This window comes from Toxotes jaculatrix, chromosome 14, assembly GCF_017976425.1.
Source record: "Toxotes jaculatrix isolate fToxJac2 chromosome 14, fToxJac2.pri, whole genome shotgun sequence".
Lineage (NCBI taxonomy): Eukaryota > Metazoa > Chordata > Actinopteri > Toxotidae > Toxotes > Toxotes jaculatrix.
In genome coordinates, this window is record NC_054407.1 from 25511286 (window position 1) to 25531877 (window position 20592).

At 47.7% G+C, this 20592-nt stretch overlaps 2 protein-coding genes across 4 annotated transcripts; both read left to right on the top strand.

Annotated features, from left to right (window-relative positions):
* Positions 1 to 272: 272 nt before the first annotated feature.
* LOC121193465 (armadillo repeat-containing protein 1-like) lies at positions 273 to 6475 on the top strand. 2 transcript variants are annotated; one of them, XM_041055840.1, is made up of 7 exons: positions 273 to 308; positions 1708 to 1901; positions 2031 to 2122; positions 2639 to 2828; positions 3130 to 3246; positions 3672 to 3746; positions 4355 to 6475. In XM_041055840.1, exons 2-7 carry the CDS (start codon positions 1740 to 1742, stop codon positions 4544 to 4546), a joined length of 828 nt encoding a protein of 275 aa, XP_040911774.1. In that variant the 5' UTR covers positions 273 to 308; positions 1708 to 1739; the 3' UTR covers positions 4547 to 6475. The 2 variants fall into 2 exon arrangements, with proteins under 2 accessions (XP_040911774.1, XP_040911773.1); XM_041055839.1 differs by lacking the exon at positions 273 to 308 and adding an exon at positions 317 to 503.
* A 3235-nt stretch (positions 6476 to 9710) lies between these two features.
* Positions 9711 to 18701, top strand: LOC121193435 (cytochrome P450 7B1). 2 transcript variants are annotated; one of them, XM_041055789.1, is made up of 8 exons: positions 9711 to 9832; positions 9919 to 10208; positions 10291 to 10738; positions 13467 to 13603; positions 13887 to 14498; positions 15692 to 15898; positions 16602 to 16780; positions 17252 to 18701. In XM_041055789.1, the coding sequence occupies exons 3-8, from the start codon at positions 10668 to 10670 to the stop codon at positions 17543 to 17545; spliced, it is 1500 nt and encodes a 499-aa protein (XP_040911723.1). In that variant the 5' UTR covers positions 9711 to 9832; positions 9919 to 10208; positions 10291 to 10667; the 3' UTR covers positions 17546 to 18701. The 2 variants fall into 2 exon arrangements, with proteins under 2 accessions (XP_040911723.1, XP_040911722.1); XM_041055788.1 differs by having other exon boundaries at positions 9919 to 10738.
* The last annotated feature ends 1891 nt before the right edge of the window (positions 18702 to 20592 follow it).

Sequence of the window (20592 nt, forward strand, 5' to 3'; positions counted from 1 at the left end):
CAGCTACTGACCGATCACATCACTGGACAGAGGATTTGATCAGGGCGAGATCAGTAAACCGGCATGAGGATCCCGGTTATCCGCAGAACCCCTGGTGTTAGTCTCGGGATCGGTGTTGTCCAGCAGGACCCCTGCTGTATGAGGCCGGGGCGTGGGACCTTTAATTCTTAGAACAAAGCAGCTCATTGGTCAGCAGACGCAGCTGTCTCCTGCCATCCAATCACAGGTCTCAACATTACGTCGCCGCTCTGACTTGCAGGAAGCCTGGCGTCTGTTCGTTTCCTGTCGGTGTAAACAGCGTCTTTAAGGTGTTTTTTCTTTTTTTTTTTATCAAAGTCAGGTCTAAATTAACCTGTTTATCACCGTGTTCCGCCCCAAGCTGCTGCCGGGAAACCGTTGACGGTCACCTGTGGTTCATGCGGGAGGCTGACGGAGGGGGAGCGATCCGGACAGCTAGCCGCTAACGTTAGCCATTAGGGGCTCGGTGCCGGTGACCGTCAGAGGTGAGCGCTGTATTAGCATTAGCTTTAGCATTCCTCCAGACCTTAGTCACAGGACCGGCGGAGCTGTCGGCTCACACAGCTGTTCTGACCCGAAATACACCGCCTGAGAGCCGGGCTGACCGGTGACAACACGCGCTCCTGTTAGCAGGTCCCCGGGTCTGCTGTCTGAGGACACGCCGGATTGCACGTTAACATCTGATGATTTAATCTGTTTGTGTTTACCAGAAAACCCACACACGCCCCAGAGATGTGGCAGAAGAGAGCAAGAACTGTGAGAGGTGTCTGGTGAATTCGGCATATGTGTCCTTCACTAATTATTCCTTTATTTCAGTAAAATAGTGTATAAAGTCCAAACAGCCAGCAGCCTCTGTGAGCTTTAGTGGGATGACTGAGACAACAGGTGGGTCCACATGCACAGGTCTGAGTTACTGAAGTGGATGAATGACTGTTCTTTGTGGTTTAAAAGCTCATCAGTTATTTAAACAGCATCAGACAATTTTTTGGTTTGAGTTCAGTGTGGCAGTGTTTTATGGACAAAGAGAAACCACAGTCAGCTGGATCCTGAGTGATGGGCCCTCTGAGAGCCCGAAGAGCAGCTGAAGCTCTGGAGAAGCACACCGTTTAACCCCATTTAAAGGAAAACACAGCTGCTGGTAGGATTCATTTATGTAACTGTCCCGACATCACAGTGGGGACAGAGATAAGTTCATGATGTCAGTTATGATAACAAACCAATACCTGAACAGAATGAACATAATGAGTTGTACTTAAACTGAATGTGATCTCTGCAGCGCTGCGATTAGCTCTCAGGTGGAGAGCTGAGTCGTGCTGGGTTTCCTGTCGGTGGCGTTTGGACTGGACTCCACATACTCATGTCATACACTGTCATTCTGAGCACAAAACTTTAGGGAGTGTCTGACGCCACGTCTGTGTGATTCATGGCTCTGTAGGTTGATGTTACTGAACAAGAACTACTAAGAATCTTTCCACCTTTTCTAACATGTTACTCACCTTGTCACGTTTCAGTACAGAGAAACGTACGAAACTACATCCTTGATAAAAGAGTTGTGTATGACTTCCTGTGTTGTTGGCGGCTGGTTGTCCTGGCTCCTTAGCTCCGGGGCCCCGAGTTGCAGGAAAAACAGTAGAAAGATTTTAGAGTTGTATTTGTGTTTGAGTCGATGTTTGCTGCTGCCGTCCTCAGTTCGTTTGTGCATGGGAGAGTGACCGTCAGCCATGAGCGCCGAGCCGGACGCCCTGGCCGTGGTCAACCAGCTGAGGGACCTGGCTGCTGACCCTATGAACCGCAGGGCAATTGTCCAGGACCAGGGCTGCCTGCCGGGACTCATCCTGTTTCTGGACCACCCAAACCCTCAGGTCGTCTACTCTGCGCTCCTGGTGAGCTCCGTTTGCCTGTCGACATTAGTTTACACCGACCCTCCCACAGACGCTGTCAGGATGCTGACTCATGTTTCAAGACGAAAATCCAGGTTCTTTTTGCCCTGAGCCTGTTGGTTGGTGTTACAGGCGATCCGTTACCTGGCAGAATGCCGAGCCAACCGGGAGAAGCTGAAGGGGGAGCTGGGGATGATGCTGAGCCTCCAGAATGTCGTGCAGAAGTGAGTCTCTGATGTTTACCTGAACAGGACTCTGACTGATTTAATGCTTTCGTTTGAATTTGTGTTTCTTAAGCTAAATGTTTTACTTCATATATCAGCCAGGTGTCCTCAGACTGTCCTCAGACTTCAGGGTGTAGAACAGGATGCTTCAGTCCACTACAAACACAGGCTCAGGTCTATGGTATCAGACATCAGGTCTCAGTTCTCCAGACCTTTTTCAGGTTGTACCATGTGGAACATCAGAACATATCACACAGTAACAGAACACCGTACATGTGAAACACAGGCTGGAAACATCGTACCTGTGAGAGAGGCTTGGAATTCAAGTTAAACTAAGAACTAATAAAACACGCAAAGTACCATAAATATTCGAAACTATCCACAACTGTAAAACATGTGCTGGCGGTTTAGCATTCAGCGGCTGAGGTGCCTGAATCGGACAGGTCTGGTTGTGCTCTGCCCTCTCTGTGGGGCCCAGCTGGTTCATTCTGAGCTTCATCTCGTTGTGTCGTCCAGATCGACCACCCCAGGAGAGACCAAGCTGCTGGCCTCAGAGATCTACGAGCTCCTGCAGGCGTCTTGCGGCGCTGACCCGGAGCCGGCTGAGGAGGCCGTCAGCAGCCGCCGCAAAGCCCAGTTCTTCCTGGGCTCCAGCAACAAGAGAGCCAAGACCGTCATCCTGCACATCGACGGCCTGGACGACTCGGTGAGCGGGACGCCCTGGCTGACCACATTCATTCATTCATTCATTCAGTCATTCTTTCACCATCAGTGAATGTGTCCACTCGAGTATCCTGGGTATGATCTGGTTTTTGGATAATCCCAGTTATGTCGTCTGATCCTGGAAACGGGTGTGATGAACCGGGTTTCTGTGTCCATGTGTCCTGGAACTGCTTTAGAAAGGATGATGAAATAAAGATGCTCAGGGTTTAGGATTAAACTTTGTGACGACCTCGAGATTCAAATGTGCACAAACAAAGCACCTGAGCATCGTTTGTGATTTTCAGGGTCGGAGGAGCCTGTGTGAGGAGGCTCTGCTGAAGATCAGAGGAGTCATCAGCTTCACCTTCCAGATGGCCGTGAAGAGATGCATCGTCCGCATCCGATCAGACCTGAAGGCCGAGGTGAGACGCGTCACCAGGAGCTTTACACCGTGAGCTGAGCATGAAAACAGGACGTCTGCGTCGCTTTAACGCTGCTGACGTGACCTCTGTTATTTCTGTACCATCACGTCACTCAGTTTATAGGAAAGTTACCAAAGTTTGATCAGATTTCTTTTTGTTGATTTCATAAAGATTTAAAACCAAAAAATGTCGGTAGTTTTAATCTGCTTTATCCAAATGTGCAGAATTTTCTGTGACTCAGAAACAAGACTCAGAGAAATTCTCCACAAACTCAAACTTGTCTAAAAAACTCCAGGAGTCCTGGAAAACCTGGAAGACAAGTCTGCTAAATATCCCAGAGAGGTGTCAGCTGTGCTCTGTGATTCTGTATGAACTCGATCGTGTGAACAAGCCTCAGTAAATGATGAAGGTGTTTTCCTCCTCAGGCTCTGGCGTCTGCCATCGCCTCCACTCAGGTGATGACGGCTCAGCAGGTGGTGAAAGGAGAGAACGGAGACGAGGTTAGTTTCACTCTGATTTCACTGCTCAGCACCTTTACATATCAATCGAGCTCACGTGTCATTAAAGAAAGACCTGACTCTTCTCAGCACGTGGATCAGGGTCAGGTATTTGCTGTGAGATGAGATAATCCTCCAGGTCAGGAGGGGGCAGCAGAGTCACACTCACCCTGATCCACATCTGCTACACATTCATCTACAGCCGTCAGCTCATGGTGTTCAAATCACACAGCTGTTATTAGGAATGAAGGATCCAGCTCCTCTGAACGTCACACCAGGTGTGGCGATGTCACACCAGGTGTGGTGATGTCACACCAGGTGTGGTGATGTCACACCAGGTGTGGTGATGTAGTGCTTTTACAGCTGTTATATCACAATACAGTTTCCAGGTAACCAGGCTTTTTCCTAACATGCTGAGTGATTAGTTGAATTTACCCTGTGGGACTCTACCTGCTGTGATTCAGAGTTCAGGTCCAGTTTATAGACTGGATTGCAGACTGGAGTGAGGGCGGTCTGTAGCTGGTTTACTGGACCCAGCAGATGTCTCTGCAGGTCGTCAACAGCAACGTCGAACCTGTATCTGTAGCCTGTTTTCCTGTTGGTGTCTCCAGGTTTTGATCCCTTTTGCGGAGGACGGTTCGGTGGAGGTGGAGGAGAATGTGGACCTGCCGGACTACCTGCCAGAAGACGACAGTCCGTCTCAGGAGCCCGACAAGGCGGTGAGCCGGGTGGGATCCGGCCAGGATGGGACCAGCTGGCTCGGTGCCGCCGCCAACTTCCTGTCCCGCTCCTTCTACTGGTGACCTGTGACCTTACGGGTCAGCCCCTCTCTGTCAGACCTCCTGTCTCCTCTCAGAACCAAAAAACCAAAAACCTACCAGCTGCCAAATCTTGGTGCTGTCAGGCTCAACCAGGGACACAAACTGAGACTGGACGTCCAACAGTGAGTTTAAAAACAGGCCCTGATCTGTCCCCGCACAGCTGATCACGGTTTAAAGTTTCTGTGAGACGTGTGGCGTCCCTCTCTGTAAATGGGTTCAGATGTTACAAACCAAATTGTCTTAACGGACAGGAAGTGTCCTGCAGGGACACGCCTCCTTTTACCTTTTTTTATTTATTTGACTGACAGACTGAGCGGCAGTTTTCTGTGTTTGAGAGGACGAGCGGCGTCAGAGTTCAGTCCGCTGTGCCTTCACCTCCTCTGATCCTCAGACCTGCTGCGTCTTCGCTGAAGCCTGAGGCTGCAGCTCCGTGCTGCTTCAGGCCCACGCTGCCAACAATGACAGCAAGTCCCCGGGACGAGGAGGAGGACACAACGATGTCCACACGGTTGTTACACGGTCATCACACGGTTTGAGAACAAAACTAAAACCTGATGGGAGACGATTTCCTGTGAACACAGCTGCCTGTCTGTCCCTGTCTTTCAGTCTGTCTGTCTATCTCTGTATCTGTCTGTCTGTTTCTGTCTTTGTCTGTCGGTCTGTTTGTCTGTCTGTCTGAAGACAAACCACATCAGGAGACGCTGGCGTTTGATTGGTCGGTTTTCCTCCTGATGGAGCTCAGATGTTATTTCCATTCGTTCCAGAGAAGGTTCAGAGTAAACCCTGAAGTCTGGTGTCCCTCGTGTCCTGCTGTGTGGACATGAGCTGATGGATGATGGACATAAACATGGAACCACGGACGAGGTGATGAGCTGAGTTCATCAGTCTGCTCAGTGTCTCACTCACCAACATCAAACTGAAACTGTGTGAAAACACATGGAGGGAAACTTGTCGTCTTCCTCTCTGTCCTGTCAGGTGACACAGATTAAACCTCTGTCATTGGTGCATGGCCTCAGGTGACCTCATGCTCCACACACCTTCCACCTGAGCAGGTGTCTAATCACCAGAGATCGATGGGAGCATCTGTAAAGAGGAGGAGGAGCTGCAGCCTTTTCTGCTGGAGGATCAGAGACCGGCCCGGTCCGGTCCTGGGATCGGGGACAGGATGGTGCTCTGTCTCTCTGACTCGTCTCTGTGATCGTTTCTGGACCCGTCGTCATGTTTACAGCCACGCCCCCGTACAGATGCCTTTTAAACTGAACTTTGGTTTGAACACTTCCTGTGGACCAGACGTGAACTCTGCCTCATTCCAACAGAGCAAAGTTACCGGACTTTTACTGTCTCTTCCTCCCGCTCGGTGACGCGTGACAGCTGGACGGTCGGCGGGAATCGGTTCTGTGACCATTTTGCACAGTTGAATCTGAGAATGATGTTTTTTAATAGAGTAGAAATCTGCGTTTTAAACACTGGAGCATGTGAAAGCAAACAGAAGCTGAGCCTCAGCGGCTGCACTCTGTCAGCGCTGAGGCTTTCACTTCCTGTCCTGCTGTGAACGAGTCATTCCACAAACACAAGGCAAGAACACAGAGACTCACTGAGTCGTTGACATCAGAGAAGAATCAGAACAAATCAGCTTCCAACCAGTTTCTGTTTCAGTGCTTCTCTCTGTGCTCTGAGGTCAGTGACCTTTAATGACCTTTAATGACCTTGTACAGATGTTTACTGTCCCGACATGATACTGTTGTTCTCATTCTGTGTGTTTGTGTACCTGCCAGATGTGCTCATAGCTCCGCCTACACCACCTCACTGTCCAATCAGATTCAGAGTAGCCTGTCAGCTGTTAGCATGATGCTTGAGTCTAAATGCAGCGACCAGTGAATAAAATGAGGGAGAGAACGTTTGGTGCTGTGACGAATGTTTCCTCCTTTCTTCTTCCTCAGCAAATGCTGGAAAAGTTGATTTCATGTATTTAACATGTTGAGACCTGTTTTATTTGCTGCTTCTCAGTCAGTCAGACTCAGTCAGAATCAGACTCAGTCAGACTCAGTCAGTCAGACTCAGTCAGTCAGAATCAGACTCAGTCAGAATCAGACTCAGTCGGTCAGTCAGACTCAGTCAGACTCAGTCAGTCAGACTCAGTCAGAGTCCTGGCGATGTGCTGCCTGCTGCTCTTTGTAGCTCAGAGTTTGATTTCCCAGACTCCCAGTCTCCTTCCTCAGGTTCTGCTGTTGGGACAGGATTGTCTCCGTCCACATTCTTCAGTCTGTCTGGACTTGTCCTCTTTCTCTATGATGCTGCATGAGACAGTTCATTGATGACTCAGATGGGTATCAGTCTGACAACATCAGCTTCTCTTATTCTCAGAAATCCTTCTTCTCTGTGGCAACACACTCCACCTTCAGTGTGTGGACGTGGACAAAGCGCACTCCTCAGGGCTGCAGCACACAGTCTGCACATGGACATGTAGGAACTGGTTATTATTGCAACATCCAGGTTGCACACAGCTGTGGTCTCAGGCTGCACGTTAGACGGAGGAACTCCACGAACTGTGACGCCTGAATCACTCGAGCTGTAGATCATGAGGACGTGAGACTTTGAAATCACTGAACGTGAAGACGCCTTTTAGACTAACAGCTGTTAGTTTTTCTTCAAAGGGAACATCTGCCATTTCATCTATAACCTCCAGGAAACAAATGTTACCTGTGTTTTTCCCAGAAGCCTTTTGTGATTAAAAGTCTCAGTATCCAGAGTCTGGAGAGACAGATCGTCTTCCTTCATCACTCAGCTTCAGCTTTACTGAAGAAACCAGTTCTGAGACGCAGCATCAAACCAAGTCCACATAAACTGAGTCCACGTCCCACCCGGCGTCTTCATCTGTCTCTGTTGACCCAGACTCTGTTAGATGTGCCCAGTTTCATGAACTTTCAGAAATGTTCTGAAGTGAAAGTGACAGAAAAACACGAGGGGAAGTTTGGAGACGTGAGAGCGAGAGCTCAGCGTCGGAGGAGGGAATGAAGCCAGTGATGTTCAGCTTTTCTTTTTGTTTACAGTGGGTGAGGCTCTCTGAGCATCTGCTGCTGAACTGCAGAGGCTGAAGGGAGGTTTTTGTCTGAAAGCAGAGCGGAGCTCAGGACACAGCAGCTGCTTTTGTTGTTGATGCATGAATGCAGCTGGTCACTGAGAGGTTACTGCAGTTCACTGAGAGGAGACGGGGGAAAACACGCAGGCCTCGAACGCCTCGTCCAGAGCTCAGCGAAAACTGAGTCTACGTTTCAGCTTCAGTGTGATGAACGTTAGTGTGTCTGTAAATGTTCTCAACACCATTCCTCTGTAACAGAGTGTCCGACCGAACTGTTTCCCTGTGCACACCACCTACGCTGCAGCTTCCATATCACACTCAGGAGACACCAAGGATACGACTGCTGTTCCTGAGCTGAGTCCTTCTGGGAAATAACAGGCACAGGTACAACCTGCCGGCTGAGCCATAGCACGAGTTCTTCACAAGCTGGGAACAACTGCGCTTCATCCTCGGTCTCCACCATTTTAGTCTCCTCCGAATTTGACAGCAGTTTTATTGGAACCTGGGTGATCACACTGGGAGGCGGAGCATCAGCCCACAGCCCGCCACATCATTCCCCAGAATCACAGCCACCCCTTCAGTCAGTAGGGCCGGGCGCACACCTACTGCGACTTCTCCAGCAACCGACCCACAGACCAAGGTCATTTTATGCACAGGTACTGGAGTAACGGACGTGTCCAGTGTCAGACTCTGAGGACAAAGGAAGGATGGACACAGAGGTATGTAGTGCACCAGCGTCCCTCTGAATTTTAACAGGCACTTCCTTCTTTCCAGGCAGAGACACATCACCATCACTGTCGACCCCACTCCCAGGAGGATCCAGCACATCACCAGCATGCTGCGTAGAAACAGCAGCTGAGCTGGGGCCACGGGGGCCGGCGGGGCCACAGGGGCCGGCAGTGTGAGCTGAAAAGGCATTCTGCTGCAGATTAACGCTGGATTCACCAAAAATACATTATGAGCTAAACTATACTCACCCACCAATCCTGCTGTAGCAACAGTATGAGGCACACAGTTTTCAAATTGCTCCAGTGTTATCAGAGAAACTACAACCATGTCTCGCACAAATTCAGCATGAGTTCAGTTTTCCCTCTTTCTCATATTCCTGCAGCTTTAACCGGCATCATCACTGGTACTCTGCTGCCTCCTCATCGGTCCAGCTCCGGGACTCCACCCGCTCAGTCAAAGAGGAAAACAGGTCTGGATCTTTCTCTTCGTGCCAACATCAGAACGAGCTTCCCCTCTTTAATCAGCTGCAGTTTAGAATGTTCCAGTTCCAGGTGTTTGTACTGCAGCGTTTCTCCATGTTCCAGTCTAATCATTAACAACTCTGTGGTTCAAAGGTTAGAGTGTCAGGGATCGCTGCAGGTAAACTGCCTTCATGTTCAGATCCTCAGACAAAATTCCATCTTCCACCAATTTATTCTTCAAAACAGTTTTTAGATTTTCTTTGAAATGTTTGTAATCTCGGCACCAAACGCTCGGCAACCCTGAACAACTGGCCCTTATCACACTGATTCAGCAACTCACCTGAAGGAGACTGAATGAATCCTCCACATCAGAGGCCATCGCTCCTCCCAGGTCACAGAGCGACCTGAGGTGTCCATGAACTGGCTCCAAATTCACAACAAAACAAGAGGAGACCACACCGACGTTTAGGTTCTTACTCAATACATTTATTTATTGGATAAACTGAAAATTCAGTACTTAGCTCAGGTTCTGGTTAGTCCTCCTCAGCCTGTGGACTGGGAGACCAGCGGTAAACAGGGTCCAGTCTGTGTGACAAACTGGAGTGTAGGACCTGGTCTTTGTGGGACAGGGTCTCTGGATGCTGCTTTCAGTCTGGATCCACTTCAGCCCACAGACGTTCACAATTCCCAGTCGACCCGACACCTGAGACGCTCCGGACTCTCCCATGAGCCTCGGCTCTTCCTGCTGATCAGCTCCTCCAGTTCTGCTGAGCAGTGCATTGTGGGAGGACAGCGTACCTCAGCTGCGTGTGGTGCTGTGTGAGACCTGAGTACTGTCTGCAGGGCTGGGCCAGTGTGTGATGGTGAACATGGTCAAACCACCAGAGTCCATTCAGGGACCATCAGGACCATCAGGGACCATCAGAAGTCCGTAAGAAAAAAAAAAAAACCTCATGAGGAAATTTGATGCTGGCTCATGTGTTACTCAGCTTTACTCAGGTGATTAATGATGATTAATGATTAATGAATTAACGATAGAGGTGGATGATGATTTTCTTAAAGTTGCCTCATTTCTACGTTTACAGAAACTTTCCACAGACTAAACAAAAAAAATCATACGAGCCAGCGGGATCATGGAACCGGAAAGAAGACGGCTTTAATTTCAAAATTAAAGCCCCCTAATCCAGGCCAATTCAAAGTCTGTGTGGAAAACTGTGACCACGCTGAAGGAACGTTTGAAGGACGTGGACAGAGCTGAGTTCAACAAAGTCTGGACATGAAAACATCTGAGCTACATGTGTCACAGCGAGAGTGAGAGCATGAATTATTCACGCTAACATTAGTTTAACCTAAGAAACATCAGGTTTTCTCTGAGGTCAGTGAACGCATCAGGTTTCTCAAACATCCTGCTGAGTTTCAAGTTGCTGAGTAAATTCATTCATTCATACATGTTTCAGCTCTGTGGCGGAAACAGAACCTTTTATGGTTGTGAGGACTCTCAGTCCTCCAGGACCCAGGACAGCTGGACATGGTCCTGGTCTTCAGGTCTTCCTCCGCCCTCGGTTTGAATCAGAAGGTGAAGTTTCTTTATCCGGTTAAAACTCAGTTAAAAAGTAAATAAATGTTCATTAATGTCCCGACACAACCCTGAACACGCGGGCAGAGGGACTTTATTTTGAAAGTCACCAGCGGAAACAGTATGTGTGCTCTTTATTAACTTGACCGAGTTGTGTCGTGTTTCAGTGGAGGTTTGTCTGTCGGAGAGTGTGTGTGTGTCTGTGTGTGAGAGCGTGTGTGTCGGTGCTCGTCGCTCTCCCCGGACACTAACGGAATCATGTCCCCGCTGCTGCTGCTGCTGCTCGGCTTCCTGTCCCTGCTCCTCTGCGTCCTCCGCCGGAGGAACAGGTCAGTGTGAAACACTGCGAGTCTGTGTGCGTGCGTGTGTGTGTGTGTGTGTGTGTGCGTGCGTGCGTGCGTGTGTGTGTGTGTGCGTGCGTGCGTGCGTGTGTGTGTGTGTGCTTGCGTGCGTGCGTAATTAACACAGGAAAAAAAGCCTTACAACAATAGACACTACAGAAGTTCAGGTCTGAGACCTGGATGTGACAGAGTCTCTGTCCAGGACTGAGCCTGTCTAACATTAATCAGATCACACAGACCCAGAGGAGTAAACCTGAGGGTCACAGCACTGAGAGTGAACACATGAACCAGAGGCAGCAAGCGTCGGGTCTGTCTTCTGTCTGTCTTCTGTCTTCGGCTCCACTCTCTTCCTGCCTGCATCGTCTCTTTGGGGATTTTCCTGATTTCTCATCAGCTGAGTTTCTCAGAGGAACAGAACAGAGTAGAATGCCTTTTATTGTCTCTGTGTTTGTACATGTACAATGAGATGAGAAGCGACTCCTTCAGTGCAAACACGTCTGTAGAACAGAACGAGTACAGTGCAAAGAGAATATAGAAAATAAAAAGGGGAGGGGTTAGGCTGAAGTCCAGACAGACGGCGTAAAGTCAGGACGCTGTTGTTGTTTGAGTTTGGATGAGGTTCAGTGACTCGTCTGGGGAAACACAGCAGCAGGATCATGTTCAGTCTGTGTGTGTGCGCTTCTGTCTTTGTGAGGACCAGCCTGAGGACCAGGTGTCCCGTCCTCACACCTTCAGCAGGCTGTTTGTGGGTTTAAACCTGGTTTCAGGTCTCGTGTTAGACTCAGGTTTATGCTGGGTTTGGCTCAGGAGCTAGAGAATGTGTTAGGTCAGTGAGTGTCGTGAGAAAGTGGGTCAGCAGTGGGACGTCCTGTCTCTGCTCTGAGGACCGACCATGAGCTCTCAGGAGGAACCAGCCGGAGGACCGCTGTCCTTTGAGCTGAATACAAAGACTGGAAGCAGCAGGGACGTGTTAGCGAGGCTCCGTCCACCTTCAGCAGGTCAGTCACCGTGATCCACCACCATGAGCTGAGAGGTCACTCACAACCGAGACCTGCATCCAGCACGGACACGTCAACATGTCCACGGACAGAAAATCACAGTGGAGACAAATCCTGCTGCCTCGAACGGGAGACACGTCAGGGTTTGAGCTCAGTCTTTACAGTCAGGACAGAGACATCAGAATGAGAATCAGCGAGTCCAGGAGACAGGTGGAGACAGGGACGCACCTGGACAGGTTCCAGAACCGACAGCAGGATCACAGGGGCTATTCATGTGTTCATCCACCTTCAATGAGGTTAATTGAAGGTTAGCTGCAGGTTAGCTGTAGGTTAGTCTCTGTCCTCAGTGTGTTGTGGACAGAAGCAGCTGGGTGCAGGACGGACTCTGACCTGCTGCTCTGATGCTGATTAGAGGAATTAGAGAAAATGAACTGGCAGCTGTTTTGGAAACACACGAATCGTTTCAGCCTCTTTCCAAGAAGAAACAGTCCAACGTTGGACATTTTGTGCGGATGTTGGACTGATGGACAGACTGATGAGGGAAATAATGGTTAGTTGTGGCTTTAATCGAGATCATTGCAGATTCAACTCAATTCAATTTATATCAAATCATAACAGAAGAACTGGTCCAAGCTCTGAACCTTGTGGAACTTCATGTCTAACGTCTGTGTTCATGGACGACTCGTTGACGTGTACCGACTGAAATCGATCTGATTGGTCAGACCTAAACCAGCTGGGCGCGGCTCCTTTGATACCAGTTAAATGTTCCAGTCTCTGTAACAGGACGTGATGGTTGATGGTATCAGAGCTTTAAAGCTTCTAAACTTTATTCGTCCTTGAAAACATTTGGGGCCGAACTTGCTGTAGAACAAAGTCAAATGAAAATGTGCTCAGCAGGAATACACAGTATGAACAGCATAACGTCTCATCACAGATTATCAGTGACAGAGACACTTTGTCCTCTGTCATATGAACCTTCTAAAAGGTTTTTATCGGAGTGACGTGAGACGCTGACATTTACAGACACGGACTCTTTCAGCCTGTAAAACGAATCTAAACCATTGATCAGTTATCAGAGGAGCTGCTGATAAGTCGGTGATCGACTAACCAACGTGTCTCCGTCACAAAACAAAGTGTGTGTAAGTTAAATGAAACGTCTGGATGAACTGTGGGAACAGAAAACTTGGCTTCAGCCTGAGATTGTGCAAAACACTGCAGATATTTGTCGACTTGTGTAAGAGGACAGGAGTGATTACTGTGAGCTGTGCAGGACACACACAGACACACACACACAGACACACACACAGGGAAAAGCAGTGAAACCTCAGCCCTGGTGTGAACTGAGCTAACAGCTGATTGGCTTCTGTTCTGTCGGCGTAGAACAATAAAGATCTACTGATCTTGAATTTACAGAGTAAACATAGGTTTGGTATTTTCATTATCAGCAGCTGCAGAGAGGAAGAGGAAGGGCGGCGTCTCTGTTTTAAGTTAAGAGACGGAGCGGGGACAGACTGCTGTCTCACTGTCTCACTTCACTCTGTGTAGATTTCACCACATCAGGTCTGCAGCACCTGAAGTCCAGAGTCCAGGATGACTCAGTGAGGTGAACACATGAGGTGAAAACATGAGCCCCAGAGGAAGCAACAAGAAGGGAGAAGGATGAAGTGATGTGGGCGAATAAATACAAACCCGGTCCGTCTCTGCTCTGTCTCTTCCAGGAGAGACGGCGAGCCTCCTCTGATCAGAGGCTGGATCCCGTTCGTCGGAAAAGCTCTGCAGTTCGGAAAAGACGCACATGCGTTTCTGGAAGAACACAAGAAGAAATTTGGAGACGTTTTTACAGTGTACATAGCTGGTTGGTACACACACACACACGCACACACACACACACTACCCCACCTCTGATAAGCATGGAGCCTCTGTACAAAGTTAATGTTTGACAGAGCTCAAACAACAAAAATGACCACAAAGAGACACACAACAGCCACAGACACACAAAGAGACACAGACAGAAAACAGTGTGACTGTTAAAGACACTGGTCTCCGTGCTGTGATCATCAGAGCTCTGGGCTCGTTTACACGTTCTGACCATCCTGTCATTGGCTGCTCTGTTGACTCAGGTGTGCTTTTCTCTGCAGGTAAGTACATGACCTTCATCATGGACCCTTTAGTGTATCCGAGCATCATCAAACATGGCCGACAGCTGGACTTCCACGAGTTCTCCAACAGGGTGGCTCCCTACACCTTCGGCTACCCTTCCGTCAACAGTGGGAAGTTCCCCGGCCTGAAGGAGGAGATCAGCCGCTCCTTCCACCTCCTCCAGGGAGACGGTCTCTCGTCCCTGACAGAGAGTATGATGGGTAACCTCATGCTGGTGTTTCGTCAGGACCACTTGGGGGAGGTGCCGGAGGAGGAGGGCGGCTGGAAGAGCGGCAGCTTGTACCAGTTCTGTTACGCAGTCATGTTCGAAGCCACCTTCCTCACCATGTACGGCAGGCCGCAGTTCGCCCGCCGCCACGGCGGGATGGGGGCACTGAGGGAGGACTTCATCAAGTTTGACACCATGTTTCCCCTCCTCATCGCTCAGATCCCCCTCTGGCTGCTGGGACGGACCAAGGCAATCCGCGAGAAGCTCATCAACTACTTCCTGCCGCAGAGGATGTCGCTCTGGTCAAACGCCTCGCAGTTCATCAAGAGACGATCTGAGCTGTTTGACCAGCATGACACGCTGAGGGACTTCGATAAAGCAGGTAGACCAGTAGGAGTTTCCTGTTTCCTGTCAGAACATGGTTCTGCTGCTCCCTGAAAGATTAACAAGTCCTCTAACGTAGACCAGACACTGAACAGCTCAGGTGATGTGCCACCTCTTCAGGTGTGCTCCAGGATTGGTTAAGATCCAGGGAGGATTGCCATCATAGTTAAAAGACTTTACAGGTGTTCAGACCACACAGAGACGAAAATGTCTTTAAGGAGACACAGAAACACAGAATGAACTGTATGTACATTCTAGTTATTCCACTTTTAAACAAAGACAGATCCTTGTTTGGCGTCTCTGACATCTGTCTCTGGAGGAGCGACTCTGCTGCAGCTTCTCAGAGCTGTTTCTGCTTTTAGTCAGAAATCTGTTTTTTCTTACTGTTTCCCAGAATCTCACAGAGCAGATGTTTGGACGTGAGTCAGCTTTGCTGGGTTCTCCTGTGGTTTTCTGTCTGCTTCTGATTCAGGGTTTCAGGTTCCAGCACAGCTTTCTCATGACTGACTGACAGTACACCACGACTTGGTCTCCACACAGGCACATTTATGGAGGCAGGAAAAAGGAGCTGGATCTTTTGGAATCGTCTGAGTTTCTGTAGAAATGTAAAACATGTTCAGATCTTCATCTGAGTTACAGTCACAAACAAACACAATCTGTGTTAACAGTAAGATTGTTCTGCTGTTCTCATCCACGTTGAACATCATCCCAGAGGTGAAGGGCGATGGAGGGAGCATCAGGATCTGGGGCTCTGCTACACCTAGACCTGGTTTCAGGGAGTCTGTGACCAGCCAGAGCCCAGACCTGAGCTCAGAGAACAGGTCTGAGCTGAAGCAGCTCTGCAGGCTGACTGGTCCAGAACTACTCCTGAGCGCGGTATAGGTCCGATCCTCAGGTACTGAACACCTGGTCTGAGGTTCCATCAGTTATTAAATCTAAGAGTTTACCTACTTTTCCCTCCAGGACTGTTTAATGACTGTGTTCAGTCCAGACCTGACAGATCCTGTCTGTGGTTTCATCTCAACAGTTTGTCTGAACTTGTGACTCAGATGAAGAGCAGATCAGATTAAAACCAGCTCAGTCACAGGTTCACTGACTGTTTCCTGCCTCTCTGGGTGAGGTGTGGGTGACGTGTGTCCCCTCAGCACCCTGACTCACCCCCTGTTCCTCCTTCCCCGTCTTAACTTGCAGCTCATCACTTCGCCATCCTCTGGGCAGCTGTGGGTAACACTGTCCCCGCCACCTTCTGGGCCATGTACCACCTGGTGAGCCACCCTGAGGCCCTGGAGATGGTCCGACAGGAGATCCACGAGGTCCTGAGACTCAGCAGAGTGGAGTTCAGCCCCAACAGAGACGTGTCGCTCAGCAGAGAGCAGCTGGAGAAACTCCTCTACCTGGGTACTCTGGTTTCTGTGGTTCTGGGAGGGTTCAGAACTGCAGATGTTGACATCTGGTTATTTCGACTTGTCACTGCTCCAGTGAAAAAGCCTCATTTGTCCCTGGAGCTTCTTTTTAGTGACACTCAGCTGATGTTCCTCACACCGAGAGAACACCACAGATCGAGTCTGTCAGTTCTCAAAGTTTCATTCACTGAGACAAACTACAGACATGAGAACAGTCCATCTCTGCGTCTTCACAAAATACAAATGAATTTACCTCAGAGCACAGTAAACAGACTGAAGCATAGTTAGAAACAATGGGACATGAGACAACAAACAATAGATAAAATGTATGTTATTATTAATAATACAGATAGACGTGGTGGACTTTGGACCTGCCACAGAGCGTTCTTCGTCTCCGTGGCTGCAGCCTGGTTACAGGGTTCAGTTTCTGTGGACCATCAGCTGAATCTGCACACAGATCAGATGTTCCAGACTTTAATGTTTTCATGTTCACACGGTAACAGTGTCGCCTCGAGCCTCTCGGGCCTCATGGACTGGGCAAGACTCTGTCCCTGTCAGTCATTCAGACACGTTTTCAGTGGGTGTTGGTCTAAGCCTTTGTTTCTGGTCCACTGAACACCGCTGTCCTCCGGCCTCTCAGGGCTACAGCCACAATCCAAAACGCAGCACGGTAACCACAATCTGACCTCCCTCCACAGAGAGCTCCATCAACGAGAGCCTGCGCCTGTCCTCAGCTTCCATGAACATCCGGGTGGCTCAGGAAGACTTCAGTCTGCGGCTGGACAGCGAGCGCTCAGTGGCCGTCAGGAAAGGAGACATCATCGCTTTGTACCCTCAGAGTATGCACCTGGACCCCGAGATCTACGAGGAGCCTCAGGTACTGATCCCTTATCCGCTAACTTCAGTACGTTGTCACTGTGTTGACTGTAAAACTCCAGAGTCCAGTTCTTTATCTTAAAACTTTCACTTTACTTTTAATGGATTCTCTGGATGATTTAATAAGACGATGCAACCAGCCTGAGCCTGGCGGCCTGTTGAAGGGCGGCTCGAGTTTCCTGTGAATTTAAAATGTCCTCGTATACAAAGTTCTTAGGTTTTGTTCCCAAAGGTTGATGAATAATAATATTGATAATCACGAGCTCAATACTGAGGAAAAATAACTGAAGGAACACTGATGAACGTGTTCAATGAGCCACACGAGGCAGAGGCAACCCCAGAAACGCACTCTCCAGTCAGGGGGCGCCATCTCTGAGTCTGGGTTCTGGTCCTTGGCAGAGACACGGTGGCTTCAGGCTGCAGGTCGCGAAGCTGTTAACAGACTTTCTTCTTCCTGTTTGTGTACGGTCAGACGTTCAGGTTTGACCGCTACGTGCAGGACGGCAAAGAGAAGACGAACTTCTACAAAGACAGTCAGAAGCTGAAGTATTACCTCATGCCATTTGGCTCCGGCTCCTCCATGTGTCCGGGACGATACTTCGCCATCAACGAGATCAAACAGTTCCTGTGTCTCCTGCTGCTCTACTTCGACCTTCAGCTGGAGGAAGGTCAGACCAGAGCCACTCTGGACTCGAGCAGAGCCGGACTGGGAATCCTGCTGCCGGCCACCGACGTACGCTTCCGCTACAGACTACGGACGGTTTAACCAGGATGGTGTGTGTGTGTGTGTGTGTGTTGGCTCGACACACAGGAGGTGACGTCTTCTCTGCTGCCTCCATGTCCAGTCGGACAGCTGATGACAGAGAATCATCGGCTGCATCGACTCGACTTTTATTCACTGTAGAAAAACACAGCAGCATCGTCAGCGAGTAAAATCAGATTCTCTGTGATTTCAGAAGTTTAGATAGATAGATATACTTTATTCATCCCTCAGAGGGAAATTGTTAAATTGTTTATGGCGTCGTGTTTTCCCAGGAACAGTGAAACTACCGGCTTTATCTCCACCAGCCTGTCTCTGTGAAAACACAGAGGATACTCCAATGGAAGAACGGTCTTCCTCTGCTGTGTGAGTGCTGCTGTGTAATGAGTCATTTACCTGTTGGGATAAAGTTACAGGTGTGTTCAGAATCATTCCCTGTTTCCTACCTACTGCACCTTCTTTACTGTCGGACATTTTATTTGAGCCTCTGGATTCTGTGTCTTTAGCCACCTGCTGTGTTTCGAGTCCTGTGAATATACTGTAAATACTGAGCACTGACGTAGGCCTGAACAGAGGCAGCTCTCAATGAGCCACACACTAAAGTGAACTTAACATTAGCTGTACACTGTGTTGTATGACAGCGCTTTAATATGACTTTTGTAACCCTTTGTTTAGTTTTACAGGTCTGAAGTTAAAGGAACAGTCCAACATGTCAGTAAATCCTCCTGCTTTCTGTCCTCTGCTTCTTCCAGAGTCAGTGTCATCTCTATGTTTCAAAGATGCTTCTAGCCTAGCTTAGCACAAAGACTGGAAGCAGGTGGAAATGGTTAGCCTAGCTCAGTGAAAAGAGAAAACACTCCCCCTCCAGCAGTCGGAGGTCTGTCGGGTTTGTGGTTTGCTAAAATGTGGGATTGTTCCTTTAGTTTCACTGCCATGAAATAATAACTACTCTAACTGTTTAACTGTGAGATGCAGAACACGAGGAAATGTTATTTGAGAATGTTTTTTTTTTTTAATCTTAGAGTGTGAGTAATATGCAGTGAACTGCTTCCATGTCACAAACAACAAGCACTAATTGTACTTTAATGTGAGTTTGTCCACAAGTTTAAATGAACTGGGATGTAAAACATGTAGTGTGTCATTAAACTCATTTCTCTGGTGAGAAAAGCCTGATGTGTTGTTCTTTGCTGAGAAGATCAGTGTCGTCAGTGTGTGTCTGTAAAAGCTTGTTCACACTTTGTTCGTTTGATTGCTACAAGAAGGACTGATTTCCTGTGTCGCTCTGTTGTGCAGCGTGGAACAATGAGTCTGAATTGTGATCCAGGTACACCTCTAGGTACCTGTCCTCCTCTACAATGTCAACATTGACTTCTTGAGTAGCAACAGGGGTCATCTTAGCCTTGGTCCTCCTCAAGTCCACCACCAGTTCCTTTGTCTTTGTCACATTGAGCCGAAGTCTTTTCAGAAAAACATGAACAAAAGTCATGGTTTACTAAGGCTTCAAAAAATCAAAAACGCTTTGTGCTGTCTTTAAAGGTTAAAGATAAAATTAAAATTCAGAAGTTAAAGTGTAAAAATGTAAAAGATGTATTTTTCTTTAGTTCATGAAAATTGTGTCAGAGTGAGTGTTCAGTTCCTTTCTTTGGTTTTGGAAATGCGACAGAGTGAGCGCTCTTCTTGTCAGTATTGTAAGTCGCATCTTTGCCGCACTGCTCAGAGACGTAACAGACGGTGACGGAGAGTCACCCTCTCTGCACACGCTATGGTCTGTGAATGTTGTATGTGTGTAGTTTTCTGAGTGGTGTGTTTAGCGTCTTGTGTTTTTAGCATTTCTTGTTAGCGGCTACTACTTGAACGAGCTAACTTGCATATAGTTTAGCTTGTTTGCTAGCTCCATTATGCTTTGCTTAGTGGATACTGGTTTGTGTTATGTTATCTGTTTTATTTCAGTTTAACAATGAATGAGAGTGTGTGTTTGTGACTAAGTTCTTCATCAAAAGTCATGCCTCGCATTCATCACTGGATGTTATCTGGTTGTCTAGCCTCGCAAGGGTACGCTTAGTAAGGGCAGTAAAGGCTTATACATATATTTATTTAAATATAAATATATATATATATGAAGCCTAAAAAAGATGAAAAAGAGTAAGGCTTCAAAATATGACAAAAATGTATAATATAAAAATTTATACTTTAGTAAGGCCTCAAAATGTCAAACACGTCATAGTATAGTAAGGCGTTAAAAGATGGCAAAAAAAGTCCAAATTTTTTTCGACCTCAAAATGTCATAAAAAACGCCATAGTATAATAAGGCGTCAAAATTGGACAAAGAAAGTCAAAATTTTTTTCGGCCTCACAATGTCATAAAAAACGTCATAGTATAGTATGCCATTTTTTTCGGGCAAAAAAAGTCAAACTTTTTTTCGACCTCAAAATGTCATAAAAAACGTCATAGTCTAGTATGGCATTTTTTTCGGCCTCAAAATGTCATAAAGAACGTCATACTATAATAAGGCGTCAACATTGGACAAAAAAAGTCAAAAATTTTTTCGGCCTCAAATTGTCATAAAACACGTCATAGTATAGTATGCCGTTTTTTTCGGACAAAAAAGGTCAAAATTTTTTTCGGCCTCAAAATGTCATAAAAAACGTCATAGTATAGTAAGGCGTCAAAATCGGGCAAAAAAAGTCAAAAATTTTTTCGACCTCAAAATGTCATTAAAAACGTCATAGTATAGTATGGCGTTTTTTTCGGACAAAAAAAGTCAAAAAATTTTTCGGCCTCAAAATGTCATAAAAAACGTCATAGTATAGTATGGCGTTTTTTTCGGCCATAAAAAGTCAAAAAATTTTTCGGCCTCAAAATGTCATAAAAAACGTCATAGTATAGTATGGCGTCAAAATCGGGCAAAAAAAGTCAACATTTTTTTCGGCCTCAAAATGTCATAAAAAACGTCATAGTATAATAAGGTGTCAAAATCGGGCAAAAAATGTCAACATTTTTTTCGGCCTCAAAATGTCATAAAAAACGTCATAGTATAGTATGCCGTTTTTTT